At 40.4% G+C, this 25,669-nt stretch overlaps 1 protein-coding gene across 5 annotated transcripts in view; it reads right to left on the reverse strand.

The window, feature by feature from the left end:
* The window catches only part of gabrg2 (gamma-aminobutyric acid type A receptor subunit gamma2), a 54,733-nt gene extending 31,641 nt beyond the window's left edge, over positions 1-23,092 (reverse strand). For 2 of the 5 annotated variants that reach the window (XM_071520564.1, XM_071520563.1), the window contains exons 1-5: positions 22,977-23,092; positions 13,651-13,790; positions 7,404-7,471; positions 3,327-3,547; positions 1,549-1,631 (exon numbers count right to left, since the gene is read on the reverse strand). In XM_071520564.1, the coding sequence (XP_071376665.1) occupies positions 1,549-1,631; positions 3,327-3,547; positions 7,404-7,471; positions 13,651-13,790; positions 22,977-23,092 (628 nt within the window). Of the gene's footprint in view, positions 1-1,548; positions 1,632-3,326; positions 3,548-7,403; positions 7,472-13,650; positions 13,791-22,976 lie in introns of those variants that run through there. The other 3 variants (XM_071520567.1, XM_071520566.1, XM_071520565.1) reach the window with 2 other exon arrangements.
* Between the last annotated feature and the right edge of the window lie 2,577 nt (positions 23,093-25,669).

Genomic DNA, 25,669 nt, shown 5'->3' on the forward strand with positions numbered 1-25,669 from the left:
AAACAAATGAGCAAACAAAAAATCACTGTGCATGAATTCCTGTGGTACACAATTAATCTTCTCTCCAACTCTCTGATAGCAAATGAAATGAATGCGCTGGATAAATTAAATCACAAAATTTTGACTATATGTTAATGATCTCCAGCTAAGTCTCTTTAGATTTCAGTCTAGTGGGCAGGACCCCAAAGGGATGAACTGTGTGCAGGATGGGCGGGAGGGGTCGAACATTCCTCAGTGCAAAATGGGCTTTATAATTAAAGTGCTCTCAGACGTCCAGTAATGCCGGACCTCAGAGGAACATGGGATGGAAGGCTCTGCCCATTTCCCACATTACAGCCAGCCAGCCAGCCAGCCAGCCAGTCTGCCCCTCCACTGGCAATGCATCCAGGGTATATTATTGATTCAGCGTCCTTTTGGGAAGTTAGAAGAACAATGATCTTGGAGATGAATATCAAACTTAGACTTTGCTGAACTAATTGTATCCAATTCTGAATTGCTGCTGCTGCAATCAAGAAATAAAAATGAGTATACATTTTTGCAGAACCTGACATGATATACCGTATTGTTTGGGAAATATATGGTCAAATATGGGCTATCGATGAAGAGAAGTCAACTATAAATTATTCTTTTCACTGCTGATTGAATGCACTGATCTAATTCTGGGGAGAGTTAAAACTGGAGAGAGTTAAAACCGCTGCATGAGAGGTTGCATTAGAAAATGTACCATGCTTCATGGCTGTAACAGGCACACTTTGTGGCACGTGCTGAGAAAATATGCCGCGTGATGAATCGCTGCTCACTGCTCTGCCTGCTGCTTCTCTGAGATGGAGCCCATGAACATCAACCGATTTTCGGAGTGCTGAAAACATCCACGGCTTTCATCAAATTTAAATGCATGCTTCTGTTCCGTTTTTAGGCCTACAACCCCCCCGTTCCTCTTTCTTGTTGCTCTGCAGCTATTTAGGAAGCATTCTCTCTGGAGAATATCCCATGGTGCATCTCTCTGTAGCTCCATAACAGACTCATTAGCATAACTTACCCCCATCCGCTCCTCACATGGAGGGTTGGCTCAGTCGGACTCGTGTCACCCATTGAAACGTCTTCAGAACAATATTGATAAAATGTCGGCAAATCAATCACTCCTTTGGTTATTGAACCATTTCAGTTACATAATCCTCAATATGTCTGCCGGGCAATGTTAGATCTAATATGGAGTCCACTTACAGAATGCCAGTATGTTCTATGAATAAATTAATGAACAAAATATATGTGCTGACGTTTATCATATTGTAATTATAACGTAATACATTTAGCTTTTTTGAAATCCAAAGAATTCCTTAACTTGGCCTAGAATACACAGTCATATTTTGCGCATAGTGCTTATAATGATGTCTTCATTGGGCTCATATGGTGCTTGTTCATAGCCACAGTGGGTGTCAGTGCCAAGGAAGGTGTGTGCGTGTTTGTGTGTGTGTGTATGTGATAGATGAGATAGAGCAAGAGAAGGAGGGGTGAGACAGCGGGGTTTCAGCATATGGCCAAACTTACAGCTTGAAAACTCCAGGGGACAGGAGTGCTCATCCATTGGGAAGTTGTTCAGTTTAAGCTGGCACTCCGCATCGATGGTCAACCTGCAGAGACACATTGTTTGCATCCACTGTATCAACTGCTATTATACAAAAAATATAAATCTATAATAAGCAAAACCTCAACAATAGAGAGTACATTTATTATACAATACAAAATATTATGTAACTCATGTCGCCTGAGATGCAGTTTTAGCATAAAATAAAGAGTTTACTTTTACTTTTCTATGAGTTTATGTTCTTTACATTCTTAGTTTACCAACTAAGAATACAACCCCTAACCTTATCAGTATTAACACCAGGCATTAATTAAAATTTCACACAACAGAATTTCTGTTTTCCGCAACAACACAGCAGTCTTCTCTTCACACTTCAGGGAGTTTTGAAGGCAAAGTCATTAAACTTCCCCCTAATGAGAGTATGACCTTAAATGACTTTACCCATCCATGCACTCACTATTGTCATGTATCATTTTCCTCCGAATCAGAGCGGCCGTGCTAATTAGCCACTGGTTAAATTCTGAGTTCCTTAACGAATTAATGAAGTAGAGGGGTACTGTTCTGGGCAGGAGAACATCCATCACGGCTTGATTGAGTCGAGCAGAGTTCACTTTCTCTCCCATTATCATTGATGATACATTGTGGTGTCAGTGTAACATCCTACTGTATTTATGATGGCATACTAAACATGATAAACAGCACAATTAATATTTTACTCCTGTCTACCCTACTGCATTACACACCTTCTCTCTGGGTGTTAAATTGGGGTGGGGTCTAATGGATAATCTAATGTTTTCCATGGGTTTTACACTCACAAAATCAGAATATGGTCAGTTTGTTAGGTGGAAAGCTGACTTAACTAACCAAACATCTTACTTCTGGGGCAGTGAATGCGGGTGGATCCTCTAGTACTACCAGCCAATCAGAGCAGTGGCTCTGTCTGGCTGCTATAAACGGCCCCAAAAACACCCCAGCTCTTGAGGAGGGAGAGGAGCACAACAGAGTATACTAATAAAAATATTTATACATTATTTTCTTTACTGTAAGACTTAATCTCCCTGTAAGAGTCAAACCAAGACAACCTGGAGACACCAAATTTGGATAATGTTGTTCTAGTGTTCAGTTGTCGGAAAATAGAGAACTGCCAGTCTGACTCTGTCACACAGACAAATCTCTGCCTGGTAATTAATGTCAAATTTAACAGGCTCAAATTTGAAATTGCCCACAGCCTGTTCAAAGTAATCAGTGAGATGAATCATTTATGTAGAGTAACTTGATGGGTATTTCAGATTATTCTACAGCAGATTAGCAGGCACCTCAATGGCACCTAATGGCAATCCCAATACATAAAATAATGTTGTTTTGGTCGTTTGAGAATACTGAAATTCATTTTGTATACTATAGATTTTGAATTAATCTTAGTCATTGTGATGGCTGTCATGCCAACATCTGAAAGATAGACCAAAATATCCCCAAATTTTGGTTTGGTTTGCTATAATTGTAACTATGGGCACTATCCTTTATCCTCAGGTTAAGGCATACTGGCATGAAGATAGGATGCAAAACAGCTGAGAACGGCTTGAACTTTTCAGTGTGATGAGATGGCACTGATAGATTTGCATAATCCTGCCACCCAATTAAACAATCACACTGTGGGCTGCAGAATATTATACCACAGATGGTGTAATATTCTTCAACAGAAACTGGCATTATCTTGTCTTAGGCCTTCCTGACGTTTCACCTGAGAGTGTAGAGTATTCGCCCGTCGTTCCAGATCCGGAGCATGCGATTGGGCGTGGTGATCCAGTGGGCGTCGGCTTTCTTGGAGTTTCGGAAAAAGGTGTCCGGGATCCAGATCTTCCCGACCATGTTGCTGTTGAGACGCAGGACCTTCATTGTGCTGTTGAACTTTAACCTTCTGTCGTACCAGGTCTGGGCGAAGAATATGTCGATGGTGTACTCCTGATGGCAGATAAAACATACAGTTTTGTGGGAATTGTTATGTAAAACTATACAGGTCCGAAGCACTTCTGGGTAAATGCTGAAGCTTATATAACGATGCTAGATAAAAGTGTCTGCTTATCAGAATATAAAAGCTGGCACACAGTATTATTTGTGCCCAGTGTTGTCAGCGATGTATAAATTGTTATTGTGAGATGCAAAGAGATCAAATCAAAACACAGGCTGCATGAGCTGAATTCAAATTCTGAATTGACCACTACACACTCTTCATAAGTGCTTTTTCTTTTCTGTTTAAAGTCCCCATGAAATGAACTCCCATTGCTTTTACTTCCTTGAAAACAGAGTATCTTTCATGGTGACCTCATGCTGCGCCAGCAGGCGTAAATATAAATTTCTAACCAATAAAACCATCAGATTTTTTAACAATAAAACTGCCTTTCTCTCCCTGACTCATATTCCATTGGTTTAGACTTTTGCATGATCCTTCACTGCATTATCTCTCATCATCCTGTAATCTTGGGGTCATGGGGTCTTCAAAGACATCAACCTGTGAATTAACCTAAACCAGTCTGTTAGTTTTTTGGTGAATTACAAGCGCCACAGTCCCTTAAAAACAAATAAACAACAATCTCCAAAAGCACTCATCTGGTTTTCCGAAGGCTACTTAACTACTACAATGGAACCGTAATGCCGGAACACATTTGCAGGTACTTTTCTCCTCAGACAAGATGGCCGTCTATTCAGGCCAGGAGATCCTTTTGTCCCTGCTAAAGAGCCCCGTTGAACAAGACCATCTTGACGCCCTCAACCTGAAAATTAAATGTTCAACGGGGCAATTAATAGTTCCTCTTGTTTGGCTGAAGTATTATCTAACCCCATAACCCGCTGCCTTGGCAGTGCTTTCTCCTGACAAAACCTTCTGTCTCCCATTCAGTCCCCATGAGAGCCGTGTAGGAAACTACGGACGAAGGATGGAAACAGTCACGGACAGAGAGAGGGAGAGCTGGGAGCAAGAGAGACATGTGGTCTAATGTGGGAGGGAAAGGAGAGGGAGAGGGTTGGTAGTGAGTGAGCGATAAAGCTAGAGAGAGAGAGAGAGGGAGAGAGAGAGCTATCAGTCTTTCTTATTTATTTTGTTATATTTATGGAATGGTTGAGCCCCGAGGTTCAAAGTGAAGTACAGGGAGGGAAAAAAATCTGGGGATTTGTGTGCGAGAGGGCATGGAGGCATTAACTTCCTGACAAAGCTTAGCCCAACAATAAAGCCCAAATCCATGCCAAATAGTCCTAAACGAGATTTGAAGAACAACATTTTCACCCAGTAACATTCCTGTCCTTTCAGCAGGCTTTTTTTTTTTTTTTTTTTTTTTACACTCTTTTTTTTCATTAAGGACAGTTAGACAGTTCAAATCCAATGATGACGAGGGATTCAAAGCCTTAGGATCTTCATCTGGGCCACGCTGAGTGGGATAACCATCTTTTTTTTTTCTTTAACTTTTATTTATCCAAGCTCTTTCCCAGCATCACCCTGCTTCAAATTCATACACTGACACCGATTTACAGCTAAGGGCTGCCCAGTACAACCATAGTCTTCTATTGTTGGCCACAAAGCAACAATTTATGATATATTATTCCTCTGTGAGTCTTTGCTTCTTGAAACCTCATGCCCTTGTCATCTCTCTCTCTCTCTCTCTCTCTCTCTCTCTCCCTCTCTCGCTCTCTCTCAGTCTGTTTGTCTCTGTCCATTCCCTTCCCCCTCACTAACGCTCACACAAGTTGTAACATTGCCATATTTGATAGATTCCTAATGCATAATTAAGAATTCAAAATCGTGTTCATGCTTAGATGCACACCCCCGCACCATCAGTCTATTCCAATATAATCCTCTCCTCCTCAGAAAATCTACCATCCTCGCCACATTTGTCATGTGATTTAGTGTGAACGCACTGGACCAACTACGCTGATTACATCTGAATGCGAACCAATCAATCACCCTTTCATGTGAGCGACACACACGACACACACACGCACTCACTAGTGCGCACACACACACACACACACACTTTCTAACTGGTCACAGCAGTGCTTCTTTCCTGACTCCACTACGGCCGTAGTTATTGAGAGAGTGGGTGTTTTTAGCTAAGACTAACTCAAATGGCACCCTGCCACCATGTAGAGCAAACTGTTCTGCTGAATTACAATGAAATTGGGCTCCCAGCAGGGTTGTGAGGTAGAAAACAACAGCACACAACACTACACTGATGTGGTGACGGCAAGGATTTTTTCTGTCTGTCTCTCTCTCCTTCTTTCTCGCTCGCTAAGCTCGATCCTTGCCGCCGCCACCCCGTATCCTGCCCTATTTTTACCATCGCTGCAGCTTAACTTCTATACTCTACTCTGTACTCTATTCTACAAATAGCATAGGGTTCATCTGTGTTTCTGTGCATTCACTACGCCTTTAAAACCACAGCACGCATGGGAGTCAAAGACACGTGGAACAGGGTTTACTTGTTTGCCCTTGAGATGGAGAAGGGGCTTAATCGGTGGTGGATGAGTTGAGACCCCCCCCCGCCCCCCCCCCATCATATGTGAAGTGCTTTGAGTACCTAGAAAAGCGCTATATAAATGTAATCAATTATTATTATTATTATTATTAACTATCTTTCAGATTTTACTTTTTCCAGTTTGATATTGGTAATACTTCATATTGTTCATCATGTGTTGTTATTACTGGTGTTTAATTACTTTACAGACAAAGACAACTTTTTTTTTTTTTTATGTCAAAAGTAAACAAAAACATTAACATTTATCACCACTAATGCTAACATCAGCTGGTTCTCCAGTAAGACATGATATATTATTTTGACATTTTGACAACTAACTACTGATTGTCTACTGTACTTAAAATTTGACAAATTCAAAGCTTCAGTCATTCACTCATTTAAAGAAAATAAATAAATAAATATAAAATGCCTCAACATAATGGAGCCACCAGTTTAAATGCAACAACTCTACAATGCTTACTTGTCAGTAGGAGTAAATACTACAAGGTTATTTTATCATTCTAACATGGCAACACTGGAATAATAAACAAACCGTGAATTCACATATTACATCAAAGGAAATTTTATAGAAAACAACAGTGTGTCAGTTGATGTGTGGTAATCAATTTAGTGGAACCAGCACACAATTCTTAATGTGTCACTCTAACTATAACACCAGAAGGAAAGGATCAAAAGCCTAAAAAAAAAATCCTCTCCTGATACCACATCCAGAGAAAATCATAGTTTGGTACGTTTATTTAAACAAACCACAAAGAGCTTTTTCAGGTGATGCCTCAGACTGTATCTGATTGCAGTCTTGGCAAGTAAAAAGCGAGAACATCTCAAGTCCTGCTAATGCATGCAGCCATTTGCAAATATATTGCTCCGAGGTCTGACCTAGCCAGTATATTGTGTAACGCAACTATTGCCCAGTAACTGTTAATCAGCATTACTAATGCAAGAGGGGGAGGGAGGTTGCTCTAAGCAGGGTATGACTCAGCGATCACATGCACTAAATGGACCACCTTTACCCACTGTGCTGCAAAGGCCAGCGCAGTTGTAAGCCGCTGATTGACACCTGTACTGCAATGCTACACTACAAGGGCAGTAGGGCAGCATAGTGATTAGGGAGACCGGCCAATCCGCCGTGACAGCAAGCATCCGCCTGCTGAGGTGTCCATGAGCAACACACTGAAATCCCACCAAGAGGCAAAAGGCAAGAAAATAGACAACTTTCTCCTTCAGTGATACATAGAGCAACATAACACAATAACATTAATAATACATGAACATCATATTGTAGTATTACTCACCATGTTGATAGCATTTACTGGACCAATACTGTTGACAAACATGTCTGTGTGGATCACTGTTGGTTTGACTGCAAAGAAGAACAGGGAAATCAATTTTAGAGATGAGCGATATGCATTTATACATTTTATTTTTTATAGTGGTGCCTATATCAAATATTAGTCACCATCATAAACATCACTATTAACAATGAAGAAGAGGAAGAAGAAGAGGAAGAAGAAGGAGAAGAAGAAGAAGAAGAAGAAGAAGAAGAAGAAGAAGAAGAAGAAGAAGAAGAAGAAGAAGAATTAGAAGAAGAATTAGAAGAAAAATTAGAAGAATTAGAAGAAGAAGAAGAAGAAGAAGAAAAAGAAAGACATGCATGATGTTTTTTAAGTATCATGTATAACAAAAGGCCCTTGAGCTGCCTAATGTCCCGCCATAATCACTGTGATATATTACACATAACGAATTATGCTAATGAGGTAATTATTTAAGCAAATTAATGCATTTATTAGCAAATAATTCTATGTCAGCATACGTGTCTCCATATAGAACATGGGCGGTATCAGTATGAACTCTGGATCTTAAAGCATTAAGGGGTTATAGAAGTTTCAATAAAATCTGTTTTTCCTCATTATTATGCAAAATAATGCAGCATGGTGGGTGCTCCAAAATCTAATCAGATCATCTAAGTTTCTATCATGTGTTGTTCTGAAGTTATTTTGCTCAAGAATGTGTCGACAAACAGACGCCACCATGACAACATAATGTCCCACATACTAGAAGAAGAAGAAGAAGAATCCTAACGAAAACAACAGGGTCCCAGCACCTGCAGTGCTTGGACCCCTAATAATAATAATCATAAAAACACTGTGACAGCAGCCTTGGTGATTAACTGGTTCAAGAAATCTTGTAGTGTGTGTCAACCCTAAGAGGAAAAATGACTGGGGAAGGGGTTGTGACTTTGCACTTTAAGTTAATGACATTCAACTCACTCCACTCAACCATATAATTTACCTTAATCAGATTATCCCACTTTACATTTACCGCACTGTATTGAATTTTCAGGGCTTCGTCTGGTCTAAGATACATCACACAGTGCCAGTGAAATAGAAAATCAGGTTCCATTTTCCCCTCGTCTGTGTGGAGAAGACATCAGAGCCTCGTCCTAAACAAGCTTCCTGCCAGTGTCAGAGAACCGCACACTTTCTCTGTATTTATGGCCAAACTCCAGACCCATTTGCCAGAATGCCTTTGTGCCCTCTGTAACATCCCATTCATCCCTTTCCCTTCCTTTCTTTCCCTGCTTAAGGTCTTTGAGCTCCTCTTGATAGTCTATCATTTACTCTCTTTTCCAGACTGCCCTGCTGTTGGCCCAGTGCTCACACACAGGCGCACGCACTTTGTTGCCAAAAGTGCCTCATAAATATATCGACTTGACTTAAGGAAAGATGAATTTTTTTTAGCCCAAATGGAGACAAGAGTAAAAGAGGGCAATAATAAATAAATGCCAAAAGACAAAAAGAGAATATAACATTTGAGCAGCAGACTCTTGGGAAAATAGTCTTAAATCTCAGTTTTTAATCTAGAAATGATTAAAATTTATTGAGTAAGTGACTCTTCAAGAACTCAAACTCGTTGAATATCAAAGTGCAGGCAAACTAGTGCACACAGTGTGGAGAAACAGTGAAGTCGTGTTGTTGTGTGTGTATCTATGTCAATGCAGTCAAAAGTTTAGATATGCACATTTTTCTTTATTTTTACTATTTTCCACATTTTAGAATAATAGTAAAGACATCAAAACTAAGCAATAACACAAATTGAATTATGCAGTGACCAAAAAAGTGTTAAACAAATCAAAGCTATCTTATATTTTAGATTATTTAAAGTAGCCGCCCTTTGCCTTGATGAAAGCTTTGAAAATAAATTCATACATAGGCATCAACTTCGCTATTTATATTTGTCTAAGAAGCAAATTTCAAGCATTTAAGCATAAGCATTTAGATCAAAATAGCTTTAAGGTAATGAAAAATATAGTCCATTCAGTCAAGTGTGTCCAAACTTTTGACTGGTAGTGTATATGCGTGTCTGTTTGCATGTGTGTCTTTGTATATGTGTGTGAGTGAGTCTCTGTATATTAATATCATCCATATCTGTGTGTGACAACTCGCTATGTCTACTCCATACACTGGTTTAGTGCTATGGAGCGAGATGGCAGGGTGGATGTCAGACAAAGTATGGCTGAGGAAAGTGGACAGCTTGGTGTCAAAGGGACATCCATGCTCTGTCACTTCCTCTGGGTCGGCCTGGATCAACTTCTACACGTCGCCATCTAATGTGTATGTTTATGGATGACTGGACAGTATGTCTGAGAGGAGGGAGGGGTTAAGACTCAACCAGCTTGATAGCTTGATGTGTGGGAGCTATGTGGATGCTGGGCCGAGGTATAGAGAGAATGAGATAGAGAGAGTGTGAGAGAGAGAGAGAGAGAGAGAGAGATGTGGGTGTCAGGGTATAGAGAGAGAAAATACAGTAAGAGAGAGAGGGGGAGAGACTGAAAAATAGAAAGAGACTGAAAGATACAGAGTGAGTGAGAGAGAGAGAGAGAGAGAGAGAGAGAGAGAGAGAGAGCGAGAGAAGGGGGTTTACATCAATTTTCCATGTCATTCGGGGACACACATGAATGCACATACAAATGTACATTGCCCACATACACACATGCACACACACATGCACCTATGACAGAAACACACAAACAAGAATGATACTCAAAATGGCTTACACTCGATACTCACACAATAAAGTTCTCACAATAAAAAGTGGGGCTTTTTTGCCAGATATCAGCGAGTGGCTATGAATACTTATGCACATTTACCGCATTGGCATCAGTAACTCCTGTAGGCTGGACTTCAAAATATGATACAGGAAATGCGTGACTGTGGACTGCATTATCAGCAAAATCACTTTTAGAGTCACTGGCATGGCATCACCAATAAAAATAATATATAAATAAAAACAGATTTTAGTTTTCATATTTCATATGGCCAACTGCAAAGTTGATGTCTTTAATAAATGCACTTAAAGGTGCCAAGTAAACATGGTGACAAGATGCCAGCGAACATGGTGTGACTGTGCTGAAATTTCCTATGGGGCTTATTACTTTTTAGGACACAATTATGCATGCCGCAACTCCCATTATGGGCATACTGGGATACTGAATCTGACCAAATGAATCACCATATATTACCTCATTGTGGAGCTGTTCATTCCAATTGACTATACAGTAATGTTATGTAGCTACATGTCCATTTCTGCCCATGTTTGTGAATGCTATGAAATAATTTCTTTACTGCAAGACAATGACCTTGAAGTATACTGTATGACATGTTTCTTATCATAAATCAAAAGAAGGATTATTCAAAATTTCTCTCTCTCACTCTCTCTCTCTCTCTCTCTCTCCATCCCTCTCTCCCTATCTCTCTCTCTCTCTCTCTCTCTCGTTTGCTCCATCTTTATACATAGACTGCAGGGGCATTAAAATTGAATGAGCCTCACAATGGACTTCAAAGGAGAAAACTGTGGCACAATCCGCAATGAATCCAAATCCCCAGTATTCCAGCGCTCCGAGGAGGAGGAGGAGAACAACTTCGCCTTTGCCTTGGCGTGGTTGTTTGGTTGGTTGGTTGGTTGGTTGGTTGGTTGGTAGCGCCGACGACAGTACAGCCAGCTAATTATAACCACTCTGTAGCTGTGTAACTTGGCAGCTGCTGGAAGACACTGAGAGAGCAAGATCATAGCACGTTTGAAGATGATGGTTAAGACGGTGGCAGTCGGCAGCCGAGCTATGCGGTGGCTCTCAGGGTTGAAGCTGCACTTCAAACCAGATCTGAGCTGCTGTTCATTTTATAGTACAAGCCCACTTCTAAAGTCTGAAGTATAAGATGCAGTCCTTTTACAGTCCTATATAGTGCATAATTTGCCACTGAAATTTGCCACGCTATACGCAGCATTGTATATGGAAATAAATGACGTTATATATATCCGTTACACTCAGCTGCTTTTATGTTGTGCTGTCATTTCAGTCAATTCATAAGTCATGCTTAAAGCTGCATTAGACAATTTTGCATGACGGTGGCTCCAAACGGCTGGAGGTAACTGTTTGAAAACGTATAACTTCAGAAATCATGTAACTTGATGTCAGTAAACTGCACACAGTACGCTCATGTGCAGCATGCTCATTCCTCTGTCATCACTTTATACCAACGGATACCAAAGGGAGGAGAGAGGCAAAGTATCCAAAGTTGGTGAGTCCAGCTGTCTCTGGATGGAGCGCTCGCTCTCTTGTTGCTGTTTAGGAGACCAGTTTGTATTTCGCTTTTAAGTTTTGATTCGTTACTTCCTGTGGGCGGAGAAGTGAACATACCCGACATCAGAATTTAATTTGGGCAAATCTGAATGATTAGTGAGGATGGGACGCTCTTCTCTGTTGCAGCCCCATTTTGTGATTTAGACTAAGACAGGTGCATTTTCACATAAAAATCTTGCCGAGTGCAGCGTTAATACAGTGCTAGCCTGTGTAGAAATCCCCCAACCCTGCATGTACATCCATCCTGCATGAGTACTACAGGACAGACAATTCCTCTTCGGGGGGGAACAACGACGCAGCACTAAATGCAGCAAGCATGTAAAGAGTGTCGACTGATGAGTACGTCTCTATCAATCCTGCAGTTTGTGTATGACAGATCTTGACGTAAACAGTTTTCCCAGGAACACTGACCCATGAATCAAGCATTCAAGGGTATCGAATTTCTCCCTTTTCTCCTCTTGTGCTTGACAAGCTTGAGGATATATGCACTTCTGCAGACATGGAGCCCTGGCCAGCTGCCTGTCAAAGTGAAGGGAGAAAGCTACTCCTCTACTCCTCATACTGACAAGGCTAAAAGGACCATGATGGACAACTAGCCTGACCACACTCCACACACACAGCACATGTGCATACACACATGCATACACACAAATATAAACATAGGTATACATATGCAGATGGGCGTGCCCGTCCATATACAAACAAACACAAACACACGATTACAGTATATGCATGGACACAGGCACTTGAAGCTGTGTACATAAAATCTTTACTGTGTTCAATTTCTACAACCTGAATGGATACACATGGGCCATCTGGCTACTTGTGGGCTACAGCTGACTTGCTCGTGTTGCTACCATTCTTATTTAATGCCATTATCAAGTTATTAGTTATTAACGGATGTTGGCCGCTTGGATAATCCTGCCATTAGCTCCAGCAAATTTTGGCCGGCTCCCTCTCCTTTCACTCTGTACTGTGTTTTACCTCTTCCAAAATCCCCCTGCAGTAACAACAACAACAACAACAACAACAACTATGAAGCTAACCATCAAGCTAGCAGCAGAATGCTAGCAAGTTTGGTTAAAAACTAGTGCTAATGTTATGCTAGTTCCACAACAATATTTCCCCCTGGGATTATTTTGGGTGTGGCACCCTCAGTGTGGCGAATGGTCTCGCTAAGCGAGACTACAAAGTTATTAATCCTTACCATTTTACAGTCTGTTGGCAGCAGTGACAGGCAAATATGGGTGACAAGACTAATATCATGACTAGCTAAAATAATGCTGTAGTAATGCTTTTCATTTTTTTCACCATAATTGAAGGATTACATGTTCCTCTATGGGTTGAGAACATTCTCCAACCTCTTGGATTCATTCAAACCCTTTCAAAACCTATTGGATAATATCAAAAATGCTTTGTCATCAGGCTGGAAACAAGGATGTTGTCCTCGGTTCCTTAAAACTGATATGAGGAGATATGAGGTTTTCATCTGACAGCGATTATGCTTAAAAAGCAGATATAAATTAATAAAAAGATAGATACAAATTGGTTCCCTCATGGTTCCCTCATGATCTAAAAAGCCTGGTCTGGTCTGGGTGGGAATCTGCACATGGGGGATGAGTGTCTTTTTTCTTTTTTTTTTGTGTTTTTTTGTGTGCTGTGTTAAAGTCTTAAAGACAGAATTTGTCCTGATGTCTGTGAAGTATTCCAACTAATCTGCTCAGTCTGATTCTGAGCTTTAAATTGTGATGTTGCTGATACTGCAATGACAACATGCTTGTGTGTGTGTGTGTGTGTGTGTGTGTGTATGTGTGTGTGTTTGTGAATTTGGGTAGATGTGTGGGCATAGTTCTTTATGATTCTGTGACTAAATGGATCATCTGCGAAAAATGAACGCCTACCTCCAATGTCGGGTCTGAGTTTGTTGTCGTAGCCATCTAGTAGGCTGTTTAGGATGTGCGTGACGTCACTCTCGTACACTTTAGGAGTCAGCACCCACGTCTTATTAGACACCTCATCATCGTCATCGGTCTGGAAGGAGCTGCGGGGAGGAGAGAGAGAAAAAGACACATGCTATCAATCTCTGTTAAAAGGAGAGCAAGCAGTTCCCTCCCCTTAGTGCTTTGCTTCCTTTATAGAGAAATATTAGGCAGCGAGGGAGACAGAATCTTAAACATTTTAACCACTACATCATTGCTGGACAGTGGACACAACAAAATAAACTTAATTTTCAACTATTTTTTTTTGTTTTTGTTGTCCACATAAATGACCAACTTAACATGGACGAATGCAAATGTGAATTACAGAGAAGAGTGAAATACAGTGATGTACTACACACTGAAAATGTATTAACTTGAGTAGATTAAAATGTGAATCAACTAAGCCACAAATCCACTGTAAGAGTACTAGCCATTCCATGCAGAACATGCATTTAGGCCAGCATTTATTTTTTTGTTGAACAAAACCCAATGGCCAGTCTAGTATTTACACACTATGCACTCTTTCAGTACATAAAACATTAAAGTCTAAGGTCTACTGTCTGTCGTACTGTACTGTATGTCCTGCAATGTCCCTTTCTACTGAGGTCCTGTTGTCTGTGGTCCATGTGGGCCAGTACATTCTTGTCACTATGTGAGTTGTCGATGTTTTGCTGCAGTAATGCTATAGTGATTTATTTGCAAAGTATGCTATACTTTGCAAATAAAGTGATTCTCATTTTGTTTCAGATTCAGATTCTTATTAACGATTCTAGACTTACATATTTAAGCCCATTTAGGCCCCAGTCTTCTGGTGAGAAACCCACTAGTTATTCAAGATGGATCACACTACACATTTCGACCCCATTCTTGACTGTTTTCTGCCTGTTGTTTGAAGTCAAAAGGAGATGAAAGGACTAAACTCAAATGCTTCTGATCTTTGTATTGCCTGCATACAGATGACATCTGGATTTTTTCATAATCCTGTGGTTCTCAGTCTTTCTGATGCCATATACTGTAGCACACTTACACGAAATGCTTGATTTACAAAGCACAATGGCCTGAAAATGGCACAAGCCCAGTATGCACATCCAAGCGGATATAAAATATATAGAGCTGCTGGCCACTGAGAAATTACATTAACTTTGAGGGGGAGTGTGGTCGGTTGTTGATTTCATTAGTTTTCAAGGACACAATCCAATATTGTAGTGTTGCATAGATTTTTTTTTTTGGCTGAGAAAAAAAATCATCTGAACTTACTCAGCTGTATACTAGTGTATGTTGCGAGTTGAGAGTCACTGTCATCATTCAACAATACACCAAAAAAAAAAAAAAAAGACACAAGGACAATGATAATGAAAATGAAGACAAAGTAATGCAGTCTGTTTAGTGCAGGAAATTGGAATGCGGACAAAATGAATAAGGGGGTAGTTTGTGTTTTCCATTCCTGCTTGATTGGTTTTGTTGTTGTTGTTATTGATAGTGTTTCATCACACCTGCACAAATTTGGCATTTTTTAATTTACAGTGTTTTATATCACTTCACTTCTCTGTTTCATCACTGTTAAAACTAAATAAATTAAACTGAACATCCAAACATCCATTAGTAGTTTGTGTGTAACGGAGGCAGAACGGAAAAGGAAAAGAAAAGAGAAAAAGGAAGATTGGATTGGATCTTTCATTAAACAATGTGATTATTCTTCCCCTAATTGTGGCTCTTGGTACATTGCTGTATCACAGAATCAAATACAAATGGGGAATGTCTAACAAGACCAAACCTGGGTCAAGTAGCATTTGAAAAATCTTTCCACGTTGTTTATTTTAACCTACTTAGAATCCCAGATGGGTTGGGTTTGCTGCATCAGCACAATACAGGGAGTGTCAGGTAAGCTGTTCACACTAAAGTGTACTAAATTGACTTTCAAATACTTTCCTCTGATTCTGCTAACTTTCTGGAATCCATTGTATCGTCGTGTGTGAGAAAACACCACCCACTCGGCACTCAAAAAAAAAAAGTTTAAACAAATGCTAAGAATGAAATCTACAAATACAGCCTGACCCGGGGTTTGAATGAGACAACAACCACCTTCACCTACAACAGCGATGACAACAGCAACAGCATGGAAAAAAACAACTACAGCTCTTTCAATTCTCAAGTCAGCGACTCTCATGAAAATAGTGAATAATTTCAAAGATGGTAAAGTTGAGGAACTCGACGGCTGAATTGTTTGTTGTTTTTTAAATAGGGTTTTTAGGGCCCTCGAGCATCTGTGAGTGCAGGAGTAGACAAGCCAATTTTCCTGAGCTGACTCCCTCACCTCAGTAAGTGTCTGAAACTGAAAGCATAATGACGTCTCAAGAGCCCACCAACACCACCGCCGCCACGCCATAGCAGTGAATGTTTTTTTCCTTTCGCTCCCACTTAGACAAGAATGATCTCGGTAAATTACATGCCTCTGAATGCAGTTGCTGTCTGTATTGTTTTTTTTTTTGTTACGATGGGACTTTGGGCTTTGGGAGCTGAGCAGAAGATGGAGGTATAGTACATTCTTCAGTGGTGGTGGTGCATTAGAGGCGATTGATATGCTGACGGCGACATGCTGCCATGAAGTGGGGGCTATGTGAGGAGAATGCTGCCCGCCATAAATGCTACGGGAAGGTTTTCTACTGCCAGTGGGCAGGGCTTAGATGTGTGTGAGCGTGTGAGAGAAAGAGAGAGAGAGAGAGAGAGAGAGAGAGAGAGAGAGAGAGAGGGACAGAAAAAAGGGATGATGATGAAGTGTGTGTGCATGTGAGTGAGAAAGAGACAGAGGGAGAAAGGGAAAGAGCAAAACCAGAGGGCTAGAGACAGAAAATGAAAGCTAGAGAGAGAGAGATGATGATGATGATGATGATGAAGATGATGATGATGGGGGCATGGGGTTTGAAGAATTTCCATTGTGTCTAAATCTCAAGCAATCACAGTTCTGGATCACTTGTGCAACTCCAGTAACCATGGAATCAGATCAGAGAGATGGGCAAGAGTACAAAAGAGCAACCTTGAACAAGTTGTGAGCTTTCAGCAGGGCTTTACAGCAGCGAGAGGAAAAAGAAGACTGCCAAGCTTCTGAATGAAATAAAAAAGAATCAGAAATGGAGTGGCAAAAAAAAAAAGAAAAGAGTGTTTCCATGGTGAAAACAAAAAGACAGAAGCCCTAATAGCTTTCTCATGCTCTTAGGCTGGGTGCAGGGCATCATGTTTGGACCAGCAGTCTTCCTTAGACTGCATTAAGTGCCATTAAGTGCTATATATCCCCTCCCTAACACTGGTGCCTAACACATTAAATCTTCATCATATTACTTAGGTGGACCATTTTAGATGTGATGCTGTGAAAAAATATCTTGAAAACACCTCTCTCTGAATTTCTGTTCTATTCAACAGGAAAGGTCAGAAAGAGGGAGAAGAGAGAGGCAAAGAGACAGAGAGATAGATAGATAGATAGATAGATAGATAGATAGATAGATAGATGGATAGATAGATACATACGTACATACATACTGATAATAGATAGACAGATAGACAGACATGTGGGTGGTTGGGTGGATGGATGAATAGATAGATAGATGAAAAGAGGACTGTAAGAACCCAAAAAACCTCTGGCATTTTTCAGGTGCTGCTGCAATTTTATGATCTATATTCATCTCTCGGAGTATCTCTCTGTATATGGAAATGCTCCAGAGATGAGCAGATCAAAGGAAGAGCCATGTGTTCTCCACTGCAGACAGATCTGAGGTTTCGCCTGCTAATTCGGTACCTGAAGGTCCACAGAGAGGCCTGCGCTATGTGTTTGTGCAAGTGCATGTGTGAGTGTGTGTGTGTACATGCCTCTGTGTATGTACGTGTGCGTGCATTTGGACGCGTGTGCATGTGATGGTGGAGAGCACTGGAGTAAAGTGTTGTGTTCACAGCTACCTCCATTGAGGTTTCATATACTGTACCCTTCACATTTAATGCCATCATCAAGAGAGCCTTTATCACTCTCATCTCCTCCATATGCAGCAGTCAAAAGGACATGAGTATCATAACCAATTCAGGGCGATAAAATGTGAAAACCAAGTCTGTATTATTTAAAACTCTCCAGTTAAAAACTCATTTCAGGTTTGATCACCCCGCTAAATCATAAGGTAGCTCTCTGTACACATTTGCAGAGAATTGCCCCATCCTCTGCAGTTTTATGCATTCACAAGGAAGTCTGAGGAGGGCAATGATAGCAATATCAGTTATGGAAACCACTATTTGCCTACCATCAGCATCCCCATCAAGTTCCCTTGAGCTATCATCTCCACATGTTTATAATTGTGGCTAATGAAGAAACACAATCTAATGAACCCTTCTGCTTATTACCCAATATGAAATAGGCCCTGTGCCTACATGGCAACCACACAACAACACACCTCTCTCAGCACTGTGCCAAGGAGTCGCTACAACCCATGTGAGCCCTCCTTTCACAAGCAATGTTCTTAATGAAAGCAAATAACACAATACAATGGCGCTCCTTGTACCAGCTCATCAGTTTTCACCAATAAGATTCACCAATTTGAGTTGCCTCCCTGTTCCTTGTTCATTTGTCATTGAGGGAAATAGAGTAGTTTGGCTGTCATTTTGTCTTCGGACATGCAGATCTATTAGTAACAAATCACCTGATCTACGGTGGCCTGTTAGGCTCTATTTAACCTCTGGTGGTAGAGACAGACAGGCTATTTACAGACTGCACTCAGTCCAAACAAGATCGCATAGATTGGAAACATTAGGCTAATCTGGACCGGCAAAACCATCTTGTTCCTGCCAATGGGTAAGTAAGATAAGATGAGAAATTAGGCCAATTTGAAAAGGTGACTGTATAAAGTGAAGTTTAAATTCTTTGGGGCTTCATATTGACGGGGATATGGCACTGAGCATATATCCAAGACAGGTGAATTATGAGAAGAGTCACAATCTAATTCAACACTAAACCTCCATGATTTGTAATAATCCCTTCCTTGCATGAGAAAGCAGGTACTTCATATTGCAGGTGAGGGGTAGAAACACATCGCTGGGGGACTAGTTTTGAATTCTAAAACTTACATCTTACCATCAATTCACTATGTACCTGTGCCCTTTAAAAAGAAATTCACACACTGTTTTGGATAAAGGATTGCCTCAAGACCTAAATTTATCCAGAAAGGATAAAGATAGGACTATTAACTGCAGGGCTGAGACAGCAGCAGTGGCCATAGTGAGAGACCTCACAGCTATACCATGGAAATGAAGGTGCAACTTTATGATGACATGTGCCAATCCACCTGACCCAGGATTACTGTAATACTCACTAGGAGGTGCGCTACTTACTGATAACCCAAACCCTCCCAACAGTATCCAAAAAATCTGGCTCTAACTCTAACCTTAATACCCTCTGGGCAATGAATATGACAGACTCTCAATCACAAGTGAGAGGTAGCTATGAGCTTTAACTGTCTCCCTCTGTCCTGCCCAACTGTCTTCTACAAGGCAAAAACAATACTGACATCTGCATGGCATTAATGCCATTTTAAGGATTCTGAGACACAGAAAAAAACAAATTAATCGGATACTCATTAAGGGATACATGACAGCTTGACAGATTGTCAAAGATATGCCAACAACGCAGGCCTAGTCCTTTCCAGATGGTGACAAGAGGCAGATATGACGACTTGGAAGAGTCACATTGAGCAATGTACTGTAGGTTTCCCGTTTGAGATTATGGAATAGTAAAGGAATTACACTCTCCAGTTATTTATAGACCAAATCAATTACAAACATTTTCTGTAGTTGACCTTTAAATGAGAATTAATGTAGATAACTGGAATGCAACAAGTGCTGGGGCGGGATGTGGATGGGAAGCACTGTGGCATAAAATCTGTTCCGTTGTGAAATTTGGCCCATCTTTGTGAAAGTCATATACCTATGCAGCTACAGCAGCTGACAACTTGGCTGCAAAAACTGTGCTGAATTGTTGGACCCTAATTGTAAGCACAAATATATTTATTCAGGCTTATTAGTGGTGGTTGTTAATGCAAAATGTGTGTTCTGTTTTGTGTATAATTTTGTACAAAACGATGTATGATGGCCATGGGTTATGACTGCTAGCATGTCTACTTTTAGCCACCTGATTATCTCTCTGGATAAAGTCTAACCCACCTGTCCCATGTGTGCCAGCTGCCAAAGAGAAGGGAAACTGTTGCCTGTAAATTTTAATTGAACTCAGTGTCTTGGAATTGTGTGAAATTGTGATAATTGCAGGTGATTTCTAGGCATATACATGTATGCTGTTACCATCTAGCAGACACCTGTATGTTTAGCAAGAGGAAAGTATTTGTCAGACTGTTGTGACACATTTCTCTTCAAAATGACACACACAGGTTGAGCATTACTGCTACATGTTTAACATCCAGTTGTATTAAATCATAGGTAAATGCTAGACAAGGTATAGAGTCCACACTCTGTACACAAAATCAACTTAGCAGATAAATGTGCTACCAGATTATCCCATATGGACCAGAGGAGACTCCTCTGGTGTTCATATTTTGTAAAAGAGCAAGATCAGATGATCTGCAAAATAAATCGCAGATATCAAAGAAATAATGGCTTGTTCAAAGTTGTGAAACCATGCAAAGTTTTCAGAAAATTTCCCTTATAGCTTTGAGAGGATTTTTTACAACTTTTCAATAGAGTTCTATGGTATCCATTCATTGAGAACAGCTGCTGAATATATTATCATTCTTATCATTACATGAAATGATAAGAATATGAGATTTCACAGGCAGCAGAGGGAAAATGTATTCTAAAATGAATGTTCAACATTTTTAAACAATAGTCACTTGACATTTAAACATAGGCATAAGAAGATCCCAAAATATGAGTTAATGTCTTTCACATAATCACATGGTTTGAAAATTTAGCACCGAGCCAATGGCAAACCTAGCTGTAGCTACCTTTCTAATAAAAACATATTTTTAGATGCTTAATGATCATGTTTGAACTTGCAATAAGGGCTAGCTGATAGTAAACATATTCAGGATTATTTTTCCAATGGAAAGTGAAATCTGTTCCAGGGCATTAAGTTCAGAAAATCTAAAATAAATCATTAAACTGCCATAAACAAGGTATGCCAACCTATACCTGGTTTGGTGTGTCACAAATTGCAGTTACAAAATACATGTACACCTGCCAGCCACAATAACTGTTCAGGTTAATGATGCATGTGAAAATGGTTGACAGCTTGTGTAGAGATACAGCAAACTTCACCTGGCAGACCTTGAGTCCTACCAGAGCTCCCTCACTGTGACATCACTTCCTGCTGCTGTGGTCTTCACATCATCCTTGGCTTACAAACTCTCCTTGTGGGTATTGGGCCTTGATCTGAAGCTTAAGTATTGACTGACGGAGACTTAATGCCAAAAAGTTGTTCATCTTCCACAAAAGCCCTGAGTTGCTAGGTTACGTCAGTCTGAGGGTGTCGAGCCAGAACTGGGTCCTCTAATACCTTTGATCTCAGTAACTAATTGTGTGCTGGAAGGCTGAAGCTAATGTGGTATCAAACATTACTAACAATAATAATAATAATTGTAAGTAATTGTAAATGACAAAGTTGCATAGATCACACTGAAAGCATACCAGTGGCCTTTATGAATATTGTCTTATGTAAGAGGTATGTTTACTGTGTAATAGCTGTCATTAAATTATTACACAACAAATAGGCCCACTCCACTATCTGTTTGAACAAAAGAAAATTATATGTCAGTCACTGGGCATAACTAGCTGTTATGTAAGCTTAGAGCCATGCTATTACCTTTACAGAGGTGTTTACATGAAGATCTCATGTGGCACACATCGCCATATTATGATTAATTAGGATGCACCCACATTTCACCTTGCCTTGATCAATCTGAGCTGCAATTTAGGTTCATTCATTAGGTTTAATTCACTCATGCACAAGTTATAAAGCACATAAACTGGCCATATGTCTGTATTCTGGATGTAATTCAATGAGACAAGGTGTGTGTGTGTGTGTGCAAGGGTTGTGTGAACACATGTGTGCATACAATTAGAAATGCAGAGGGTCTAGATTACAATCTAGGCTGAGCAGGGAGCCCTGAGGTTGCCTTCAGCACGACGGTGATTGAATGCAGACTGATTTATCAGCCTCCATTTTTCACCCTCCAGCAGCACAAGACGGAAGCGATGCGAGGAGCCCAACCATCCGCTTCCTCTTAACTATTCGTATTATCTTGGTGCAAGGGGAATCATGTCTTGACGAGCACAACTGAGCAGTTTCTTCCAACAAATTCAAATCTGCACTGAAGTAAAAAACTGAAACGACGGCCCTTTTGCCTGGAATGTGAAAGCACACAGGCTCAGAATCAGTCCATATGTGTCATCCTTGTCCTTATTGTGCCTTTACAGTTGTATTCTCTGTGTGATTGTCTGCCATTTTGAAATATGTTCTTTTTTTTTTATTTCAAATACATGGATGAGAATGCACTGTCAGTCACACGATGGTTGTTTATATTACAAACGGTTGCTTTGCATATTTCGTTACGCCAAATACAACACTTGTATTCAGAATGAGGCTTTGACTCTTAGAATAGACTTGATCCTTGAAGACAGCTTAGCACTCACTGCATGTAGCCTTAGCTTCTCTCATAGCCTACCGCTACAATGGATATGCTATTTCTAACGCCGCACAAATTGCGATAGATACTAGACAACTAGCTCGTCTCTTTACAGAAATGTTTATATGCAAAAAATAATGTGTGTAAGATCAAATCATCTGTAAAAATGTCCACAGCCCAATACGGTGGCCAGCCTGTAGCTGTTGGTCGCTTTTGCTTTCAGTAAAATAAATATATCACACAAAAGCCGCCTCATATGCAATTCATGTGGCAATGTGACTCACTAAATGAGTCAATATCACCCATTCAGCCGGTCGAACCACCGTTAAATGTGCGATATGCAAACTGCATGCCTTGATTCTCTACCTCAACTACAGACTCCCTTTCCCAGCCACCTTATCCGCCAGAATCCCACTAAAAGCAAGGCTGGGTATTAGATGAAGGAGGCTCAAATATCCTAAGACAATTCCACTAAATATCTACCCTTTAGTACTGATAGAATAAGAAATATGCACACTAGCACAGCCGACACAGTAGCATGGTTTCGAGGGTAAATATCACTCCTGAATATCTCCATCTTACCTTGTAGGAAGATTAACGAATATAAACACCCAGAGAAACAGCTTCAGAGGAAGGGAAGGCTTCGCCATTGCTGTCGAGCATTTGGAGGCTAAATTCGGTGAAGCCATCATCACCATCTTCGTTTCCTCTTTATTGCAGATGGACGTGTCCGTCTATTTACTGTGTTTCCTCCCTATGATACATTACGCACATAGCAGGAGCGGGTCTGAAAATCTAGACCCGAGGCGGACGTGCGGTGCAGCGAAAACAGCCAAAACAAAAATCGATGCAAGTCGAAAGCTAGATTTCTTATGACTCGTTTTTGTGTGTCTATTACCGAATCGACAGCCTGGTAGGCCCTAAAAAAAACTGTCACAGACACTGAAGCCCCGTAATAGGCTACTCTAATATCCAGCAGCTGAGAAAACCATTGGAGCCTCGGTCTGAATGCAGATTAACACTGGGGTCAGAGAGAGGAACTGATGCACGTTGCTGCAGCACGGATCAACACATGCGTGGTTTCATCAAGCGGAAGCATAGCTGGGGAGAATAGGGAAAAAGTCTTAGCTTGATGCTATACCAAAAAACAAGGAAAACACTAATTATGGTCTTATTTATTGATAGGCGCATAGTATAGGTGTATATTATGCGATGGAGTTAAATATAAAAAAATATATATAATAATTTGATATGATACCTAAGATAACACAGCACCTGAAAATACAGGTAATACTAGCTGGTGTGGCTGGTGTGAAAATGTCACCATCATAACCTATTGGCAATCCCAAAAAATAATAATGTCTTTATTTAAATATATATATATGTGTGTGAGATAGCGCTACCACTAAGGTAGGGGTTTCCAAAATGGGGTCCAGAGGACATCCAGGGGTCCTTCAGAGGATTCCATGTGGCCCCAAGCAAAATGAAGAACAGCTTTAATTTCACTATTATTTAATGAGAGACTGTATGAGAATGACTGTTTTGATCACAGGTTTCACTGCCTCCCTCCCCGCCCACAGTGCAGACAGTTATGCAACTATCTGCTAAAATCATAACTAATTACAAAACTATTCTCAGATGGGAGGTCCTTGGTCTGATGCGGATCTGTTTGGGAGTCCATATGCATGAGCTTCAGGCCCGAGTCCAGCTACACTTTCAGCACTACGGACAGCTCCATTACACTGAGCCGCATTAGAAAACACAATCAGCACCAAGGACAGCTCCTGTCAGTTTGCTGCTGCTTTAATCAGAGAAAACTCTCTCTCACGGCCAATTTGCTGTGACGGAAATAAGTGCTCTCATCCCCAAAATGGAACCCAGGAATCTGATTAGATTACCTCACTAACCCCTTTGTACATTAATTGATTGTTTGACTGAATGAGGTTAAATAGGAATGCAGCCTATGCCAGAGGATATATTTATATTTAGGCAGCATACACAAATCCGTCAGTATTGTATAGGGCTGTATAGATGATGTATGTGGCTTTGCAAGTCTTTCGACATGTTTTGAAACCAATCCAGGGAGAGCATCCTGAGCTACGCTTTGTCCTTTGTAAGGTGCTCTGGTACCCATTTCAGTATCCTTACATAAGTATGCTAATGCTCCTGCTTTGGTAGGCTGTAACTTTTTTTTTTCCCAAGGACTCCTTGAAGAAATATATGAGGGAAAAAAATACGTGTTCATAATCTAAAATATAAAATGATAGCCCGGCCTGCACTATCTCATAAATTCATCTGATAGTGTTGTCACACTGTGCAGTCTCACTCTCTCTCTCTCTCTCTCTCTCTCTCTCTCTCTCTCTCTCCCCCTCTCTCTCTCTCTCTCTCTCTAACACACACACAAGTCTCATTTAATGTTACCTTCGGGGGAGCAACAAAATAAAGTTAAATAAATAAATAAAACAGTGACGCATACGTTAAGGTTGTCTGTGTGATGCTAGTGGAGTTAGCAAAGCAGGTCATTTGTCTTTAGCAGCATCTTTCTGTACAGTTTGCGTTTTGACTGATGATGATGTCACATCTGAGTATGCTGAAGATATCTTTCATTTGAGTTGGATTTGTCTTATTGTTTTATCTTTGTTGGGAGGTCAAAGGGCAATTCAAACTTCCTATTTAGCTAAGCACAGTGGTCTATAAACTTGTTGTAAAGCAGAGAACTACACTACCAGTCAAACATTTTGGACACACCTGATTGTTTTTCATTATCTTAAAGCCATTTTGATCTAAAGGCTTATGCTTAAATGCTTGAAATTAGTTTTTTAGACAAATATAAAGCCTTTGCCTTTCCATCAAGGCAAAGGGCGGCTACTTTAAAGAATCTAAAATATAAGATAGTTTTGATTTGTTTAACACTTTTTTTGGTCATTGCATCATTCCATTTGTGTTATTTCACAGTTTTGATGTATTTACTATTATTCTAAAATGTGAAAAATGGTGAAAATAAATAAAAATGCGTGTGTCCAAACTTTTGACTGGTAGTGTATAGCAGGCATACTGTGGATAACATTTTCCCCCTAAAACACTCTCTTTTCTCCTCCCCAATGAGCATATTTTTTTAATATTTTGTACCCATCCAGTAAAAGCAAAGTTGCCCAGTAACACACCAACCAAAAAAAAAAAGCTGAATCAAAAAACAGCAAGCACCAAGCGGAATGACAGGTGCAGTCAAAACAAGCAGGTGCTTGCAAAGTCGCCATCTTGTCATGGTGCATTAG

The sequence above is a fragment of the Centroberyx affinis genome, unplaced genomic scaffold (assembly GCF_046629955.1).
Source record: "Centroberyx affinis isolate AG114_WGS23_722 - 3 ecotype Tasmania unplaced genomic scaffold, CSIRO-AGI_Caff_v1 ptg000809l_1, whole genome shotgun sequence".
Classification (NCBI taxonomy): Eukaryota; Metazoa; Chordata; class Actinopteri; order Beryciformes; family Berycidae; genus Centroberyx; species Centroberyx affinis.